The sequence below is a fragment of the Heterodontus francisci genome, chromosome 19, assembly GCF_036365525.1.
Source record: "Heterodontus francisci isolate sHetFra1 chromosome 19, sHetFra1.hap1, whole genome shotgun sequence".
Taxonomy (NCBI): Eukaryota; Metazoa; Chordata; class Chondrichthyes; order Heterodontiformes; family Heterodontidae; genus Heterodontus; species Heterodontus francisci.
Window position 1 is genome coordinate 57,452,793 of NC_090389.1, and position 20,497 is coordinate 57,473,289.

Here is a 20,497-nt window from a genome sequence, read left to right on the forward strand (position 1 = left end):
AGGTACCACACTATTTTGGCTTTCTAATTAGAGTAAATTCCAGTGCAAGATCCCATAAAAAGTATGTGGGCAAGTGTAATGAATGGCTACTGCTATTTGTTTGCTGCTGAGAGCAAACTCTGGTCCATTGGAAATTTTGAAGAATATATCTCCCTTCTGGAGAACTTAGGTTAACAGAAAATTTTAAAAACAGCTTTGCGGATAAATCTTTTGCTTATAATATAATATATATTGGAAAATATTTGATTTATAAACCTCTTTTCTTTTGTATTCTGTCTATCTATGGGCTACATACCGTTTGATACCATGTGCCTTAATTTCATCAACAGGCCTCTCAAGATTTTTGAAAGGTCCATACAAACATCCACTGCATTTCCTTTATCAATACACTGTTAATTCATCACAAAGCTCTGAAACATGATTTGACTTTCACAAATCTGTGCTGACTGCCCATAATTAATCCATGTCTTTCTAAGTGAGTATTAATTTTATCCTGTATTATGGCCTTTAGAAACTTGCCCACCATTGGTATTCGCCTCACCAGTCAGTAATGATGTTACCTTCTTAGAATGGTTACAGCACAGAAGGAGGCCATTCGGCCCATGATGAGACTCTGCAAGAACAATCCAGCTAGTTCCACTCCCCCACCCTTTTCCCCATAGCCCTGCAATTTTGTTTTCTCTTCATGCAGTTATCTAATTCCATTTTGAAAGCCATGATTGAATCTGCCTCCACCACCCTTTCAGGTAGCGCATTCCAGATCATAACCACTCACTGCGCTAAAATAATTTTCATTGACAAAAGAACCAAAAGTGACAATCAGCTTAAACCTGTGTCCTCTGGTTCTCAACCTTTGTGCCAATGGAGTTTCTCTCTATGTACACTGTCTTAGACCCCTTGTGATTTATATGGTTTGGTAGAGGTTCATGATAACTTCCTTGCTTTTGTGTTCTGCCGATATGTATAAAGCCCAGCATCCCGTATGCTTTTTTTTATAAATTGCTTTCTCAACCTACCCTGGCATCTTCAACAATTTGTTCAAATATACCCCAGATTTTCCTGTTCCTACACCCTCCTTATTATGATATCTTTAATTTAATAGTGCCTGTCTTTGTTCTTCCTACCAAAATGTATCCCTTCGCACTTCTTAGTGTTAAATTTCATCTGCTACATGTTCCCGTACTCCAAGAGCCTATGTCCTCTTGAATTCTACCATTATCCTGCTCACTGTTCACTACAGTTCCAAGTTTTGTGTCACCTGTGAATTTTGATATTGTGGCTGGAATTTGATGGCCCTGCCCCCCCCCCCCCCCCCTGCAATGTGGGTGCGGGCTGGAGGTGAGGTGAGGTGATGCTGTTCCTGTCGCCTTGCCGCCCCCGCTGCAATTTTACGAGTGGTGGTGCAAGGACCCACTTGCCCGCCCCAGGCCAATTAAGGCCCTTAAATGGACCATTAACTGCCAATTAAGGGCCTGCACCTGTCACCTCTGGTATATTACCAACAGTGGGCGGGTGGCTCAAAACCTCAGGAGGTCACTCAGTAAAACCTGGCGGCCTCCTTGCAGGCTGGGGTGGCTGATTGGACACCCTGTGCCCCACAGAGGGTCCCCCCCCCCCCCCCCCCCATGGCAGAAGCCGCCCTGCACGGGGGGGCGGGTGTATACAATTTTGGACACTATATCAAAAATTCACAGGCGCCACAAAACTTGGAATTGTAGTGAACAGTGAGGAGGATAATGGTAGAGTTCAAGGAGGTCATTCGGCCTGTCGAGCCCATGCTGACTCTCTGCAATAAGAATCCAGCTAGTTCCACTCCCCCACTCTTTCCCCATAGTCCTGAAATTTTGTTTTCTGTTTATGCAGTTATCTAATTCATTTTGAAAGCCATGATTGAACCTGCCTTCACCACCCTTTCAGGTAGTGCATTCCAGTTCATAACCTCTTGCTGCGCACATTTCCCACCCGCCCGCCAACCAACCCCCCTCGCCTCGCTGGGGTCCGACCAGTTGTCCATGGCGATACCCCACACACTCAGCTTCTTCATTTCGGGGCTGGCGTCCCTCTTGCTCCTCTCCTTTGCTGCAGTCCCAGCAGTGGCCACTGCTCCCGGTGGTGCTGCTGGGAGTGAGTACTGCCAGCCTGCTGATTGGCCGGAAGCTCTTGGAGGCGGGACTTCCTGCATCAGTAGGGTGGCAGTCCTGCTCGAGGCCAGTTAAGGGCCTGGGCCACATAAAATCATAGCATGGCTCCCAGGTCTGGCAGAGGTGGGCTCGCCACCAACTTTTTTGGCCAGTGGGCGAGGTCTCCAGCTCAACGTAAAATTCCAGCCAGTGTCTTGCACACCCAAGTCATTAATATATGTCAAGAAAAGCAGTAGTCCTAGTACCGACCCCTCCTTAAGAGAAGTGGTGAATTAGTAACTGGTAACTAAAAGGCATAAATTTAAGATCACCACCAAAAGACTGAAGGGAAAGGTTAGAAGAGTTTTTTTTTAGCAGAGGCTTTTTAAGACATGGACAAGTCTCATATTGACCCACATTGGTTTTGAGCAGGCACCTCTAGATTTTACGTGAATGATTAGAATGCTTGCATCAGTGGAACTTTTAAATCAATGTGTGTCCTGCATGTATTGCACAGTTTGTTTTCAGAGCTTTGCTACTATTTCCTTAGCAGTGCCAGATTTAGGGACTGGAAGTTATTTTGAAGGTAATTTTTTTTTTAAGGTACTCAATACTTTTCCTTCAGAAGAATGTTGTTCTCATGGTAATGTAGGGTATTGGAATTTGTCAGTTCTCACTGTAGTACTATCTGGCATTTTTATGCCAGGGAACAGGCTCTTATCTTGTGATGGTATAGTGGAGAAATTCCGTTTCTAAATCTCTGGCTTCTTGTTTGACTGTCTGGAGTTAGGGAATCCCAAATTTTCCGACTAATTATTTCTACTTTCCATCTCTATCCATTTTCTTCAGTTGTTTTCGTTTCATTTCGGGAAGCTGAGTTTCTATGCCTTTCCTTTCTGAGTTAAATTTGTTGTAAGTTTTGCCAAATCAGTATAGAAATAAGCAGGTTCCAATCTCAGCTGAAATGCTGTCCTCTTGAACCTAGAATATGTATGTTTGTGGGTGGGGGGGGAGGTAAAGTTTTGCTCAGGATGTTTTAGATTGTAACTGTGAATGAATTAGCTTTATCTTTAGCTTAAGTTAGCTTTAGCAAAGAGCTTTTGCAAAGTAAAAGCAAATTCACATGGCTGATAAGCATTACGACGAGCCTGATAAACTACACATTGGTTTAATTCAGTTCCTGCTTGCATGATAAAGTGCAAGCAGATTGAACTTCTATGGAATTGGATTAATGTGTAAGTTATATCTTGCCAATGCAAATAAGATGGATAAAAGAGCATACTGTTGCGATTACTGCCTCTGAAATATGGAGTAGAATGTAGTATGACACAATATTAGAGTCATTTAGCATAGGCTGTTCAGATTGCTTTTGACATCTATCCTGTACGTAACAAAATTTCAAATTAGTCTACCCTGTGGTGTTCTGAAAATGTTTTCAAAGTCATTAACTATGTAAGATATTAATTTTACTTTGTTTTGGTTTTATAATTTATTTTTAGAGAGCCAACCTAAATGACCATTGCCATTTATTATAAAAAAAGTAATATTTTAAAAGTAATCCATGAATTACAGATAAATAACAAAGAATTAGTAACTGACTGAAAAGTGTGATTGTCCTAAAAATTGGGCCAGATGCTTTGGAGAAAAATAGCAATTTGAAAACATTATTTCAAAAATCAGTAATCACTGTGAATATAATTTTTAAAGTTCAGTTGATTCATTTGTTTCTGAAAATTTCAGAAACCCATTTCCCCCTCTACCACTTGAAATGCATATAATGTAAGATCCATTAAAGTATTAGTTGTGTCGGCTGCACTTTGATATTCTTACCAATTTCTGATGCCAAGTTCAGGTTGCAAAGCAGTAATTCCCAGAATTCCAGCATATTTTTCTGATTTGTTTGCAAAAAAAAAAACTCGAGCTGCAACAAAGGGGTGGCTCAGAATTTTCTTGGCCTCCCAAGAAGAAATGGCTTAGCCATTGAAACTGTTATCCATACTGGTTTTGAGGCAAGGGGTGGGGTGGTGGCAGGGTGGGGAGGGAGAGGTTGTCATTAGCACATTCCAGAGAGCTTTGCAGCTGTAATGTTGGTTTAGTTTTCTTTCAGAGGTGCCACCAGGGAGCTTAGCTGAAAGCAGCAACAACTTGCATTTAATTAGCACCTTTAACATAGAAAAACTTCTCAATGAGCTTCATAAAACTGTAAGGAGAAGGGGTAAAAAGCAAGCATTGTAGTTGCCATGACTGCAACACCAAGATAAAATAGTTTTTCAAGGTCATGACTTTGATTGGCAGTTTGGCAAGCCAATCCTCAACACTGAAAACTAAGGGGGTGGAACAGAAGTGTTTCTGGAATGGATAATCTCCAACAGGTTTGAGTCTGGAACAGTTGGAGAAAGGCAGAGGGATTGTACTTTCTAAAGTTAGTGAACTTAAATTTGGCAATGCTTATTTGTAAAGTGAAATAAACACATTTCAAAGGACAAGTTTATGTAATTTATTATTTTGATATTATGAGGAGCGGTTGGGAACAGGTAAATCTTGCTGTGAAAATAGATCTTTTTTGTTTGCTCATATGACAGTTTTTCAATTTACAATTGGCATCATCTAAACTAGTGCTTTTCTGTTAATCTTTCAAAAAATGGAAGATCATAGTACCCAGTGCACGTAAAGGATCTTCGTATTGTCATCCTTGTGCCATTCTGATTTAACTAGAAATTAACTAGTAAAGCACTTTGCAGATTCTCCTCCTTCTTAGGCAGTCCCTCGGGAACATAGGAACATATGAATTAGGAGCAGGAGTAGGCCACTCGGCCCCTCAAGCCTGCTCCGCCATTCAATAAGTTCATGGCTGAACTGATTATGCCACATTACCAACTACCCCCGATAACCTTTCACCCCCTTGCTTATCAAGAATCTCTCTACCTCTGCCTTAAAAATATTCAAAGACTCTGCTTCCACCACCTTTTGAGGAAGAGAGTTCCAAAGACTCACGACCCTCTGAGCGAAAACATTTCTCCTCTTCTTTGTCTTATATGGGCGACCCCTTACTTTTAAACAGTGACACCTGGTTCTAGATTCTCCCAGAAGGGGAAACCTCCTTTCCACATCCACTCTGTCAAGACCCCTCAGGATCTGATATGTTTCAATCAAGTCATAGCGTCATAGAGTTATACAGCACAGAAACAGGCCCTTCGGCCCAACGTGTCTGCGCCGACCATCAAGCACCTATCCAATCTAATCCCATTTTCCAGCACTTGTCTCGTAGCCTTGTATGCTGTGGCATTTCGAGTGCTCATCTAAATACTTCTTAAATGTTGTGAGGGTTCCTGCCTCTGCCACCCCTTCAGGCGGTGTGTTCCAGATTCCAACCATCCTCTGGGTGAAAAATGTTTTCCTCAACGCCCCTCTAAACCTCCTGCCCCTTACCTTAAATCTATACCCCCTGGTCATTGATCCCTCTGCTAAGGGAAAAAGTTTCTTCCTATCTATCCTATCAATGCCCCTCATAATCTTGTATACCTCAATTGGGTCCCCCCTTAGCCTTCTCTGCTCTAAGGAAAACAACCCCAGCTTATCCAGTCTCTCTTCATAGCTGAAATGCTCCAGCCCAGGCAACATCCTGGTGAATCTCCTCTGCACCCTCTCCAGTGCAATCATATCCTTCCTATAATGTGTTGACCAGAACTGTACACAAAACTGTACACAGTACTCCAGCTGTGGCCTAACCAGCACGCTGGTTACTCTTTTAAATTCTAAATTCTAGCGGATACAAGCCTAGCCTGTCCAATCTTTCCTCAGAAGATAGTCCGTTCATTCCAGGCATCAGTCCAGTAAACCTTCTCTGAACTGCTCCCAACGCATTTACATCTTTCCTTAAATGAGAGCAGTACTGAAATGAGAGCCTCACAGCTCCAGGGACCCAGGTTCGATTCTGGGTACTGCCTGTGTGGAGTTTGCAAGTTCTCCCTGTGTCTGCGTGGGTTTTCTCCGGGTGCTCCGGTTTCCTCCCACAAGCCAAAAGATTTGCAGGTTGGTAGGTAAATTGACCATTATAAATTGTCACTAGTATAGGTAGGTGGTAGGGAAATATAGGGACAGGTGGGGATGTTTGGTAGGAATATGGGATTAGTGTAGGATTAGTATAAATGGGTGGTTGATGGTCGGCACAGACTCGGTGGGCCGAAGGGCCTGTTTCAGTGCTGTATCTCTAATCTAATCTAATCTACTGTACACAATACTCCAGATGTGGTCTCGCCACTGCCCTGTATAGCTGAAGCATAACCTCCCTACTTTTGTATTCAATTCCCCTCATGACAAATGATAACATTTTATTAGCTTTCCTAATTACGTGCTGCACCTGCATACTAACCTTTTGCGATTCATGCACTAGGAACCCAGATCCCTCTGCAGTCTCTCACCATTTAGATAATATGCTCCTTTGTTATTCTTCCTGCCAAAATGGACAAGTTTGTATTTTCCCACATTATACTCCATCTGCCAGATTTTTGTCCACTCAGTTGACCTATCTATATCCCTTTGTAGCCTCCTTATGTCCTGTTCAGAACCTAATTTCCTACCTATCCTTTGTGTCATCAGCAAGTTTAGCAACCATACCTTCAGTCCCTTCATCCAAGTCATTTATATAAATTGTAAAAAGTTGAGGCCCCAGCACAGATCCCTGCGGCACACCACTTGTTACATCTTGCCAGCCAGAATATGACCCATTTATGCCGACTCTCTGTTTCCCGTTAGCTGGACAATCTTCTATCCATGCCAGTATGTTACCCCCTACACCATGAGCTTTTATTTTTTCCAGTAACCTTTGATGTGGCCCCTAGTCAAATGCCTTCTGGAAATCTAAGTACAATACATCCGTTGGATCCCCTTTATCCACAGCACATGTAACTCCCTCAAAGAACTCCAATAAATTGGTTAAATATGATTTCCCTTTCACAAAACCATGCTGACTCTGCCTGATTACCTTGAGTTTTTCTAAGTGTCCTGCTTTAATGTCTTTAATAATAGCTTCTAACATTTTTCCTAAGACAGATGTTAAGCTAACAGGCCTGTAGTTTCCTGCTTTCTGTCTTGCTCCCTTTTTTGAATAAAGGAGTTACATTCACTATTTTTCAGTCAAGCGGAACCTTCCCCAAATCTAGGGAATTTTGGAAAATTAAAACTAACGCATCACCTATCTCTTTTAATGGATGATGTCCATTAGGACCCGGGGACTTGTCAGCCCGCAGCTCCAACAATTTGTTCAGCACCACTTCCCTGGTGATTGTAATTTTCTTGAATTCCTCCCTCCCTTCCATTTCCTGACTTACAGCTAATTCTGGGATGTTACTTGTATCTTCTATAGTGAAGACCAATGCAAAATATCTGTTTAGTTCATCTGCCATCTCCTTGTTATCCATTATTAATTCCTCAGACTCACTTTCTCGGATGACTTTCTTCCACTCCAGTGTTGTGGATCCTTAGGTGACTGAATAGTCCAAGTCTGAATCCACACACTGCCACAGGTGGGGCAGGTGGTGTTTGGTGAGGCGAGTGAATAGGATGCTCAAAATTCCGATCGCTCCTTCCGCTGTTTGCACTTACTCGCTGCCTGGGCATGTCGACGTTGTTCGAACTGGCTGGCACCATCGTGGATGTTGCTTCTCCATTTTGGGCGGTCTCGGGCATAAGATTCCCATGAATCAAAAGCAATGTCACATTTTTCAGGGTGGCTTTAAGGACATCCTTGTAGCGTTTCCTCTGCCATCCTGGTAGCCTCTTGCTGTGACAGAGCTTGGAGTAAAAAGCTTGTTTTGGGAGTCTTATGTCAGGCATGTGGATGCTGTGACCCACCCAGCATAAGTGACTAGCCATGACCAGTGTCTTGGTACTGGGGATGTTGGCCAAAGAGAGGACACTGATATTGGAGTGCCTGTCCTGCCACTGAATTTGCAGGATCTTGCGGAGGTAGAGCTGGTTATATATCTCTGGGGCTTTGAGATGTCTGCTGTACAGTGTCCATGTTGCCGACGCACACAGGAGGGCAGATAACACTGTGGCCCTGTAGACCATGAGCTTGGTGCCAAGTTTGCGGTCTTTGTCGTCAAACACCCTTTTCCTCAGACAACTGAAGGTTGCGCTGGCTCCCTGGAGATGATGCTGAGTTTCATCGTCGATGTCTGCCCTTGCTGATAGGTGGTTTCCAAGGTATGCAGACTGTAGGTCATGTGGGATACACATACAGAAGAATTGGATGGTGCTGAACTTGAGAGGTGCAGATCTGAAATCTGTAACACTTGTCAACAGTAGTTGGATTCTGATTTGCATTGATGTCATGACAGTGGTTTAAAACATTGAACTGAACAGAAACAGTAATATTCAAAACTGAAAACTTCATTAAAAGAGTTAGAAAAATTGTGCTAATTTGTTTATCTGCTGAAGAAAAAGACAAAGGATGGGTGATACAGTTAGAAATTGAAATTTGAGGCTGGGAAAGAGCAGGAGGAGGGACAGTGCAGATGAAGAGTGCTGAAACTACTGTGAACAGAAACTCAAATAAGGCAGAGTGCAGGAAGAAAGGGAAAGACAGATGAAAGCAAAGAGAATTGACTTGCTCTTGCATTGGCAGAGCAACACTTGTTAGGTGAGGTGGAACATTTGACTCATAATTTTGTGAAATTGAATTCCGAATTATAGAAAGGGAGATGATATTTATAGTTTTATTGTTATTTGAATTCTTAGCTTTTCACCATGAGGTGGAACAGAAGCATATGGTTAATTGTCTACTGTCACTAAGCAGTAAAGTAGTGTTTCCTTGTATTGATCTAGTGAACTATTATATTGCCAAATGTGTTCCTTGTTCTGTTTATGATTAATGCCTAAAGCTTGCATACAAAAGTTTAAGAAGCTGGAAGAATCTGTTTGGTACACACAGACTTGATTATTGAATTAGAAGACATTGGAAGTTTTGGCTAGAACATGGAAACATAACAGACTACAAGATATGTCACCTAATGTTAAGTAACAGATTTTTGGAAATAGGTCCCGGCAATTTAAGAATATAGTTACTTGATAAGGGACATAAAACATTTGGAGCTAAACAGATGTGCTGCTTGCTTTCTGGCCTCAAATGCGACAGTGTACCATGTTACGATCACCAGGTTCATGGTTTATATTCATTTTCTAGAGGTAACTTTTAATTTGGGAATCAAATGCAAGACAAATAAAAGCACCTGGTTTGAGAAGTCAGCAAACAAACCTAGGGTGGTTACAAATCAAAGAGAGGCCCATGTTCATTTACTAAGGTCATATTGGGAAATGTAAAGACCCTACACAATGGACACCCCTCTTAATTACCTGGTGGAGATGGTGTTACTGTAGCTGCCTCTGCCAGGGGTTTAAATTATTCATATAATTTCCCAGAACAGAGGGAAGATTTAAAGTTCAAAAATCTCTTGAGTTCTTACAAAGACAGAGTTAGAGAAATTAAAGTCATAAAACCACAGGAGGCCTTGTGTATTCAGTTAGTTAGTTTTTAGAAAAGCAAGTTGGCTTTTGGAATACTGATGGCTTCAGACAAGCAGTTGGCTTTTGGAAAGCTGTTGGCTTTGAAAGCAGTTGGACTCGGGAGCAGAGAGGCCATCAGGAAGCAGGGGTGTTTCTGTTTCGAGGCAGACCCATGCTCAAACTGGAAAATCCAGATTTATGAGGTGTTGAAGGTCAACTGGAGGAATTGCCTAGCTGAAGGAAGAGGGAGAATTCCCAAGAAATCTCAAACCTCAGAAGACAGCTGAGAAATTAAGGAAATTGAAGTAAATTCCTAAGAGCTGTGGTACGTTTTGGATTGGTCCCAGGAGAAGTGAACAAATCACCAAGATTCTGTAATGTGTAGGGAAAATTCTTGGGGTAGAAGTAACAGTCAAACGAGGGTATTATGTTGAGATTTAGAGTTTAAAGTATTCATCTTCATGTTCTGGTAGGATTTTAAGTTTAAAAATGTGTTTTCAAATTGTAGCGATAGTAGTGTTTTACTTTGGTTAACTCTTGTCAAGTTTTTGTTTAAAACATGAAATCTTGTGGCGTAATTCTTTCAGTAATAACTGGGAATTCGAATTTTTCTTTTTAGAATGTAATGGTCCCTAACGGGATCTTATCAACCATCATGGTGTGAGAAGTCAAATGTCCCATGGACAAGCAGCCTCTTATCAAGTCACCTGTTCAGTCCAAATGAAGTTAGTCTAGATTGGGGCAATTTAACAGGACTCCGAAGGCAGAGGACAATGTGATTAGTTGATCTACCTTATATTTAAGCGTTTGGTCATGGAGTAATACTACTGTGACGAAAGCCAATTCCATTAATATCATGAACATGAATATCTCCTCCTCTTGGTGTATGTATTTTTCCAGTGGCAATAGTTTTTGTTCCTTCTGATGTATTATCATGTTGAACATTGTGTTTTGTAATTTTAATTTTTACTTTTCTTCCTTTCTTAGCCAAATTATAACCCTGGAGGTCTCCTGACCTCACATAATATAGCTTGTGACAGGTGGCAGTATCCCAGAAAAATAATCACGAAGGCAGTAATATGTTACTCATGAGAATTTGACCATTTTGTAAAGCAACCAAATGCCCAACTTAAAGTTATATTTAGCCACTTTAAAAAGTCAAGTTTTTGATGTGTGAATTTGCTTTATGTATTTATATTTATTGCATTCTAGTGTCTTAATAGCTGTAGAATTGGTTTTAGTGGAATGTTATGGATATTTTTGTGTAGGGGCTGAGTGAGATCTGGTTGCTTTTGCGTTCTGATATGTACATTTAATATGATTAAATGGTAGTTCTTTTGTGTTATTTGCCATAAGTTGCCTTTTCATTGGAGTGGTGATATTAACAGTGCACCATCTTATTTGTCCCAGGATGTTTGTATTTATCATGCCTGTGTTCAATGTTGCAATGTTCCTCATGTGTTTTTCTGTGTACTTTCATTGCATTTCCAGGAATTGTACTTGCTTATGTTTCAGTCTGTACAGTGGAATACCAGAATTATTTATCTTCAGCTTCAGTATATTTCATTATATCTCACCATTTCATTTGATATTGTCTAGCCAAAGCTAAGTATTGCATCTGTATAAGCCAGAGACCATTGAAAGATGAAAAGGCCATGCTTTTTCTGCTGGTAATTAGTCAAAGATATTTTATGACAGTTCATCAGCTTTTCAGTTGGTCTCTGTCAGATTAGAAGTTGCTTTTGTTTTGCTTATGATTGAAAAAAATACAGACTTGTCCAGAGTACAAATAACCTTCCTGTGCACACATTCACCTGCTGCATCAATTGTTTACTTAAGATGCAGTTATGGTAACCAGTGAACATTCTGTGGCACTACTTTATAGCACTAGCGTTGTGCAAGAAAAGACCACAGACGAAAAGTTCATAAAAGGCAAGTTGCATTAACCATTTATATTTGTTAAGCATGGAACAGTCATGCATTAGAAAAAAGTATATTGGAAAGGAAGTTGTTAAATATGATCTTTGTTCATAAAGGAGCTCTTTATACCTTTATTCTCATTCAAGCTGTAGTGCCTCCTTTACAAGTGAAATAAATAAAGCATTTGAAAGTATCTTGTGCTGTGTTCTGTGTATCACATTGAGTACACATTTGTTTTATAAATGTTAGAAATTGAGCAGAGCTGGAATAGTAAGAGGCGACTTGATTGAAACATATAAGATCCTGAGGGATCTTGACAGGGTGGATGTGGAAAGGATGTTTCCACTTGCAGGAGAATCTAGAACTGAGGGTCGCTGTTTAAAAATAAGGGGTTGCCCATTTGAGACGGGGATGAGGAGAAATTTTTTTTCTGAGGGTCGTGAGTCTTTGGAATTCTCTTCAAAAGGCGGTGGAAGCAGTCTTTGAATATTTTTAAGGCAGAGGTAGCTAGATTCTTGATAAGCAAGGTGGTGAAAGGTTATCGGGGGTAGTTGGAAATGTGGAGTAATCAGTTCAGTCATGAACTTATTGAATGGCGGAGCAGGTTCGAGAGGCCAAGTGGCCTACTCCTGCTGCTAATTTGTATGTTCGTATGTATGGTCGTAACTATTTAAAAGGGGTTGGAGTTTCAAAAAATAGAAGGACAAAATCCTAGCCTGTTCCATCTCTTGAAAAAGCCTGTAGAAGAAGGAGAGAACTTCCAAGAGAACCCGGCTCAGCTTTCCAGCACCTCTCTAAAAGACCCTGAAAAGTCCACTGTGTTGACTCATCTCACCTCCTGTCTTTGAAGAAAAGCCTGCTAAATTCATTCTCAATGCCACCTGAAAAGAACTGTTCTAAAAGATCCCAACGACCCATTTATATATACTCTGAGGCCAGACTGTATGTTAGTTTTGGAACAACATATCTCATCTGTTTTCTTCAAGAATGAGCAAGTATTCAGCCCAAGTGTTTTTTTTGATTCATTCATGGGATGTGGGCATCGCTGGCCAGGCCAGCATTTATTGCCCAAACCTAATTGCCCTTGAGAAGGTGGTGGTGAGCTGCCTTCTTGAACCGCTGCAGTCCATGTGAGGTAGGTACACCCACAGTGCTGTTAGGAAAGGAGTTCCAGGATTTTGACCCAGCGACAGTGAAGGAACGGCGACATAGTTCCAAGTCAGGATGGTGTGTGACTTAGAGGGGAACTTGCAGGTGGTGGTGTTCCCATGTATTTACTGCCCTTGTCCTAGTTGGTAGAGGTTTGGAAGGTGCTGTCTAAGGAGCCTTGGTGCATAGCTGCAGTGCATCTTGTAGATGGTACACACTGCTGCCACTGTGCGTCGGTGGTGGGGGGAGTGAATGTTTGTAGATGGGGTGCCAATCAAGCGGGCTGCTTTGTCCTAGATGGTGTCGTGCGTCTTGGGTGTTATTGGAGCTGCACCCATCCAGGCAAGTGGAGAATATTCCATCACACTCCTGACTTGTGCCTTGTAGATTGTGGACAGGCTTTGGGGAGTCAGGAGGTGAGTTACTCACCTCAGGATTCCGAGCCTCTGACCTGCTCTTGTAGCCACGGTATTTATATGGCTACTCCAGTCCAGTTTCTGGTCATTGGTAGCCCTAGGATGTTGATAGTGGGGGATTCAGCGATGGTAATGCCGTTGAATGTCAAGGGGAGATGGTGAGATTCTCTCTTGTTGGAGATGGTCATTGCATGGCACTTGTGTGGCGCGAATGTTACTTGCCACTTATCAGCCCAAGCCTGGATATTGTCCAGGTCTTGCTGCATTTCTACACGGACTGCTTCAGTATCTGAGGAGTCACGAATGGTGCTGAACATTGTGCAATCATCAGCGATCATCCCCACTTCTGACCTTATGATTGAAGGAAGGTCATTGATGAAGCAGCTGAAGATGGTTGGGCCTAGGACACTACCCTGAGGAACTGCTGCAGTGATGTCCTGGAGCTCAGATGATACACCTGCAACAACCACAACCATCTTCCTTTGTGCTAGGTATGACTCCAGCCAGCGGAGGGTTTTCCCCCTGATTCCCATTGACCTCAGTTTTGCTAGGGCTCCTTGATGCCATATTCAGTCAAATGCTGCCTTGATGTCAAGGGCAGTCACTCTCACCTCACCTCTTGAGTTCAGCTCTTTTGTCCATGTTTGAACCAAGGCTGTAATAAGGTCAGGAGCTGAGTGGCCCGAGCGGAATCCAAACTGAGCATTACTGAGCAGGTTATTGCTAAGCAAGTGCCGCTTGATGGCACTGTTGATGACACCTTCCATCACTTTACTGATGATTGAGAGTAGACTGATGGGGCGGTAGTTGGCCGGGTTGGACTTGTCCTGCTTTTTGTGTACAGGACATACCTGGGCAATTTTCCACATTGCAAGGTAGATGCCAGTGTTGTAGCTGTACTGGAACAGCTTGGCTAGGGGCGCAGCAAATTCTGGAGCACAGGTCTTCAGTACTATTGCCGGAATATTGTCAGGGCCCATAGCTTTTGCTGTATCCAGTGCCTTCATTAGATTTTTGATATCACACGGAGTGAATCGAATTGGCTGAAGTCTGGCATCTGTGATGCTGGGGACTTCAGGAGGAGGCCGAGATGGATCATCAACTCGGCACTTCTGGCTGAAGATTGTTGCAAATGCTTCAGCCTTATCTTTCGTACTGATGTGCTGGGCTCCCCCATCATTGAGGATGGGGACATTTGTGGAGCCACCTCCTCCAGTTAGTTGTTTAATTGTCCAGCATCATTCACGGCTGGACGTGGCAGGACTGCAGAGCTTAGATCTGATCTGTTGGTTATGGGATCGCTTAGCTCTGTCTGCTGCATGCTGCTTACGCAGTTTGGCATGTAAGTAGTCCTGTGCTGTAGCTTCACCAGGTTGATACCTCATTTTGAGGTATGCCTGGTGCTGCTCCTGGCATGCCCTCCTGCACTCTTCATTGAACCAGGGTTGGTCTCCTGGCTTGATGGTAATGGTAAAGTGGGGGATATGCCGGGCCATGAGGTTACAGATTGTGGTTGAGTACAATTCTGCTGCTACTGATGGCCCACAGCGCCTCATGGATGCCCAGTTTTACATTGCTAGATCCGTTCGAAATCTATCCCATTTAGCATGGTGGTAGTGCCACACAACACGATGGATGGTATCCTCAATGTGAAGGCGGGACTTCGTCTCCACAAGGACTGTGCGGTGGTCGCTCCTACTAATACTGTCATGGACAGAAACATCTGCGGCAGGCAGATTGGTGAGGACGAGGTCAAGTATGTTCTGCCCTCATGTTGGTTCCCCCACCACCTGCCGCATACCCAGTCTAGCAGCTATGTCCTTTAGGACTCGGCCAGCTCAGTCAGTAATGGTGCTACCGAGCCACTCTTGGTGATGGACATTGAAGTCCCCCACCCAAACATCCCTTTTATTTTTCCCATTAACATGTGTGCGTGCGTGTGTGCGTGCATGCCAACGTAAAAAGGGGATTGTAAAATTTCAATCTGTGTGTTTCTACTTTACTTCATAACTGGTTTTATAATAAACTGATAATTTTGTTGTTCATTAAAGAAACCTGGTTTGTGTGTTTTTTTTATTCTGGGAAAAACAAAGTATTGGTAAGTGGGAAAATATAAATATACGTTGTGACCTGTGGAGCAGTGGAACTAGACTAAACAGTTCACTCCTCATGCCTCGGTATTAACATATAATTGGGGGCACTGTTGCCGGGATAAATCCAACGCCGACGACATACAATTGTAATTGGGATAATTTAAAAAGGAATAAAAAAGACCCAGGTTGTGCAAGGAATAAAGTTTACTCTACCGGAATGTCTTTAACAGTTGCTGCAACCTTTCTGGGGAAGGAGGATGTATCCCCGAGTGATTTGAGGAACTTTACCAAGGTTAAGCTAAAAGATTTGGCAGAACTGTTGGTGTTAGAGTTAAAACCAGGAGCAAAGAAAGCAGGCATTTTTGACGTAATAGCGCACCATTTGAAATTGGAAGAAGAAAGTAAACCAGAGGGTAGTGCAGTTGAGTTAACTAAAATTCAGTTACAGGTGAAGCAACTTGAACATGACAAAGAAAACATGGAAAAACTTAGGCTTCAACTTGAAAAAGAATTGACAATGAAAAAGCTTGTATTTGAGGAAAAGGAAAGGGCAAGAGAAGGAGAAGAAAGAGAATTTGAATTTAAAAAAGATGGAACTAAGACAAAAGAGTGGTCTTGATTCCAATGAAAGTTCTGGTGGGGAAAGATCTGGCTCTAGCTCAGGACCGTAGCACTGCAGCCTCACAACTCAAGTGACCCGGGTTCGGTTCTGGGTACTGCCTGTGCGAAGTTTGCAAGTTCTGCCTGTGACCACGTGGGTTTCCACCGGGTGCTCTGGTTTCCACCGGGTGCTCTGGTTTCCTCCCACGGCCAAAGACTTGCAGGTTGATAGGTTAATTGGCCATTGCAAATTGCCCCCAGTGTAGGTAGGTGGTAGGAGAATTGAGGGAAGGTGGGGATGTGGTAGGGAATATGGGATTAATGTAGGATTAGTATAAATGGGTGGTTGATGGTCGGCACAGACTCGGTGGGCCGAAGGGCCTGTTTCAGTGTTGTATCTCTCTATGACTCTATGACCCAGTGGAGAGCTGTTTAAATTTGTACAATGTTTCAGGTTGGTGACCTTTCATCAGAACCTGAACCGTTACCATTCCACCAATCTGAAACGTTAACTCTGTTTCTCTCTCCACAGATGCTGCCAGACCTGCTGAGTACTTCCAGCACTTCCTGTTTTGATTTCAGATTTCCAGCAGCCGCAGTATTTTGCTTTTATTTTAGAATTTCTTTTGTTTGCCTCTAGGGATTCACCTGATGAATCTACAGTTTTAATCTTTTCGAATTAGTTTATGGGCATGAGGTAAGAGGTCCTTTAAAACTAATTAAAGAAAGGTTTTTGGAACAGAGAGATGAATCTTCTATGATAGATTATATATCAGTGTTCCAGAAACGGCTCTTGAGAGCCTGCAAAATGGCTCAAACATACCTTAAAACTTCCCAAACAACTATGAAGCAATGGACAGACAAGCATGCTAATACCCAAACATTTCAACCAGGGGATGAAGTGGTGTTATTACTGACTTTACAGGGTGAATCATTGAAAACACTGTTCAGTGGTCCATATAAAGTGGTCAAGAGAATTGGTAAATTATTTGATTGACACCCCAGATCGCCAGAAAAAGAATTGGCTGTGTCATATCAATATGTTAAAACAATATTATCGCTGGGAGGAGGATAAGCAAGCATAGGTATGTCAGGTAGTAGGGACAGTAAGGATGAAAGGAATAGTGAAGATGAGGCAGAAAAAGGCCTAAACCATTCTCAAATTGAACCCCCGACTATCCGTTTAGCTAATACTGAATTGCTGGGAAGATTGGACACTATGCTTTCAAATTTAGATGCAAACTAACGAGAAGACCTAACAAGGCTACACTCAGCATTTAAAAGAGTCTGTAGGGATAAGCCAGGATGTACAGCCTTAGCCACACATGATGTAGATGTAGGGGAATCCTTTCCTATAAAACAGCATCCTTATCACTTAAGTGCAGAGAAACAGGCCCAGGCAAAAGCATGAAATCCAATCTAGAATTGGCCTTTATAGCCACTCTAGGTGCTGCTCCACACACCACTGACCACCTCCAGGCGCTTACCCATTGTCTCTCGAGATAAGGAGGCCAAAGAAGAACATTTAAATATGGCATTTCATTCCTCTGAGGGTGAAGGTGTTATTAAACTGCTTCTGTTTTTTGTTAAAAATATTTTTTGAGGAATTTATAGTCAAACTGGAGGAATGTTGGACCAGTTATTTTTTTCAAGAGGGTCATCAAGAGGACACTGAAAGGACTGGTTTGGCAACAACGTTTGCTGGTTGTCGCATGACTCAAGTTAAAATAGAATCAAAACCCTGGTAACTGGGGAAGATGTGTGCAGAGAAGTGACAATCAGGCGCCCATGATGGGAAAAGCCCGGGAGCAGCAGAGCGCACCTGAGAGAGCAGAAAACCTGCAAGCTTTTGGTTGTAGTGCCAGTATTTACCTTCTGGAATGAGATAAAGTTATCCTGCTGCTGAAGAAGTGTCACGGAGGAAGAGACCAGATTCTTGCTGAATGTTTAAAGGAAAGCCTGCTAAATTAAGTCTCAATGCCAGCTGAAAAGAACTGTTCTAAAAGATCCCAGTGACCTGTGTACTCAGAGGCCAGACTGTGTGCTTGTTTTGGAACAACATATATCATCTGCTACATTCTTCAAGAATGAACAAGTATTCAGCTCATGTTGTTTTTGTTTTGTCTGTAACAGAGCTCTGAATAAATATCCCTTTTATTTTTCCGATTAACAGGTGTGAGTGTGTGGGGGCGGGGGGGTGGGGGGGGGGGGGTGGCGGTGGTGGGCAAGGGTAAAAAGGGAACTGTAACATTTCAATCCATGTGTTTTTGCTTTTCTTCATCACTGGTTAAGACTTGTTTTATAATAGAATGATAATTTTGTTGTTTATTGAGGAAACCTGCTTTGTGTGTTTTATTCTGGGTAAAATAGAGTATATGATTGACCATATTGGTAAGTGGGAACATTTCAATATATGTTGTGACCTGTGGAGAAGTGGAACTAGAATAAACAGTTCACTACTCCCACCTCGGCCGTAACAGTTGATAGTAAATTGTTGCTTCATGTTGGTGTTCATTATATTATTTCTTGCTAGATCAAGGGTGAGTTGAGAACCTTGCTGTGCTTTACTGGCTGAATTTTCCAGAATTACCAAACAAAAGATTCTGTTCATAGTATATTGCGCATCCCTGCACTGCAACCTTGATTCATATACTTTATATTTTGAGAAGTATTTGGCCAATTATTTACTTCACTTTTGACATAGTAATACTTTAAGAGAGGAGGATCCGGCTGCACCAACTTTTCCTGAACTATTCCTCCAGACAAGGAATCAAAGATGTTCATTTTAGATTGCAAAGGGAACATCTCTGATTGCCAAATGTATCTGCAAATCGCATAATCAAGGGAGTACCATGTGCACATCTCAATTCACTTTGGATCAGAAAGAGCTTCTGGTTTCCACCTGAATCTGCAACCAGAACAGCTGAAACTTTACAGCCTCCTTCAGTACATGCATGCCTCAAGCATTTTTGGATGTTCAGGCCAAACCAGTGAGGAGTAAGGCAGTCCTTGAAAGCTCAGTTGATTGGAGTTTCGTCAGAAATGAAGGGCATGTAATACCCAAAGTGTATTTCCCCCTTGGTCTATTGGTATAGCAAATCTGGCATCGGTGGACCCAAGTTGACCAGTCCTGGTGAAAACTCGGAGTACCAGAGCTTGCCAAGAAGCAAGCTTGCCTCAGGGATCATGCCCCATCTGTGCAGCCTCTTTAAACAGTTAAGGCCCCTCGAGGCTCAAAACCAACTGCCTGATTAGGCTTTTTTTACAACAAAAATTTTTGTGGTTGAGTTGTAGAAGCTGTGGCCTATAGTAGAACCTTGTTATAATAAACTCTCTTATAGAAAACCTTTGTTCCCCTACCGCCCCCCCCCCCCCCCCCCCCCCCCACCCCATGGCTCTACTTAAAGCTCCATAACAGTCAAGAGAGGACTTCAAACCTCAATTATTTGAATCCATGATTAGAACTGATATTTTCCTGGTCCCCGCAAGTTTGTAATGATTAGATTCAATTGTTTCTCAATGAGGTGTTTTGCTAATACCTATTATTATTATATTGTTGTAATTTAATGATTGTTGACTCTGACTTCTCAAACGTTGAAAGAAAAACGGTTGCTAGAATAATCTGGCTATCAAACATGTATATATTAAATCTAACCAGGAATGTTTTTCAAATGCTTTCTGGGAACTATACAAAAAATTTTGAAAATATATTAACTAAAAATGCAATCTGTACTGTATAAAATAGCTATTCAAATTTTATTTTATGAGTTGATAGCATATAAATGTTTGCACCACTTAAGATGTTTTATTAAGTAGTTGCTGCAGTATTATAAGTTTATAGAAACTTTTATGACACTCTGAAATTATTTACCATGCCAGATTTAAATATGTATCAAATATCTGTTGTAATATGTTAAAACATTCATAAATACTAATATTGATAAACATTTAAATTACAGAGGATAAAAACAGACCTTTCATACACATGTTCTGTTGCAAATTTGAATTGTAAATTACTTAATCTTTAATTGCCGGGCTCACTTTTGTCACTTACAGGAAAGAATTATAGAACGTCTGAAGGAGCAACGTGAAAGAGATGATCGTGAAAGGCTGGAAGAGGTTGAGTCATATAAAAAAGAAAATAAGGACCTTAAAGAGAAGATTAATAATTTGCAAGCAGAGCTAGCTGAAAAAGAGGTTAGTTAGGAATCTGAGATTACATTTTGTATTGCAAGAGTTGTCACAGTACTTTTACGACAGCTTGGATTTTATGATTATAATGAAACTGTCAGCCTTCACCGTCATTACTTTCTGAATCTAACAGCAACTTCTGCCGCCCACACATCCGCAGTTAAAAATGGCAATTCAGAAGTTGTTGTCAGTGATATTCCCGCTTTGCCACAGGATGTGCTGTTGAAGTCCCTGCAGAAGGAATTCAATTAGAAATCACTGATTTGAGGTGAACGTCCATTTTTTAATTACTGATGAACAACCTCTCTGGCCTTGAAAAACTACTTTTATATTTGTGGAATATCAAATTTCTCCAATCCATCCTAAAAATTCCATACATTTTTAAAATATTAAAACTTTTTTTTAAAGTTTCACATATTTAAGCTCCTACCATAATCCCATTTGCATGTCCCAATCTTTTTTTTCACTTTCTGTAAGATTATAAAAAGTGAACGAGAAAACA

The 20,497-nt window shown here is 41.7% G+C and overlaps 1 protein-coding gene across 5 annotated transcripts in view; it reads left to right on the forward strand.

Annotated features, from left to right (window-relative positions):
• LOC137380089 (ERC protein 2) overlaps positions 1-20,497 on the forward strand; it is a 966,513-nt gene that overhangs the window by 456,756 nt on the left and 489,260 nt on the right. For all 5 annotated transcript variants that reach the window (XM_068051709.1, XM_068051708.1, XM_068051713.1 and 2 more), the window contains one exon: positions 19,861-20,001. In XM_068051709.1, coding sequence (XP_067907810.1) covers positions 19,861-20,001 — 141 coding nt within the window. The remainder of the gene's footprint in view (positions 1-19,860; positions 20,002-20,497) is intronic.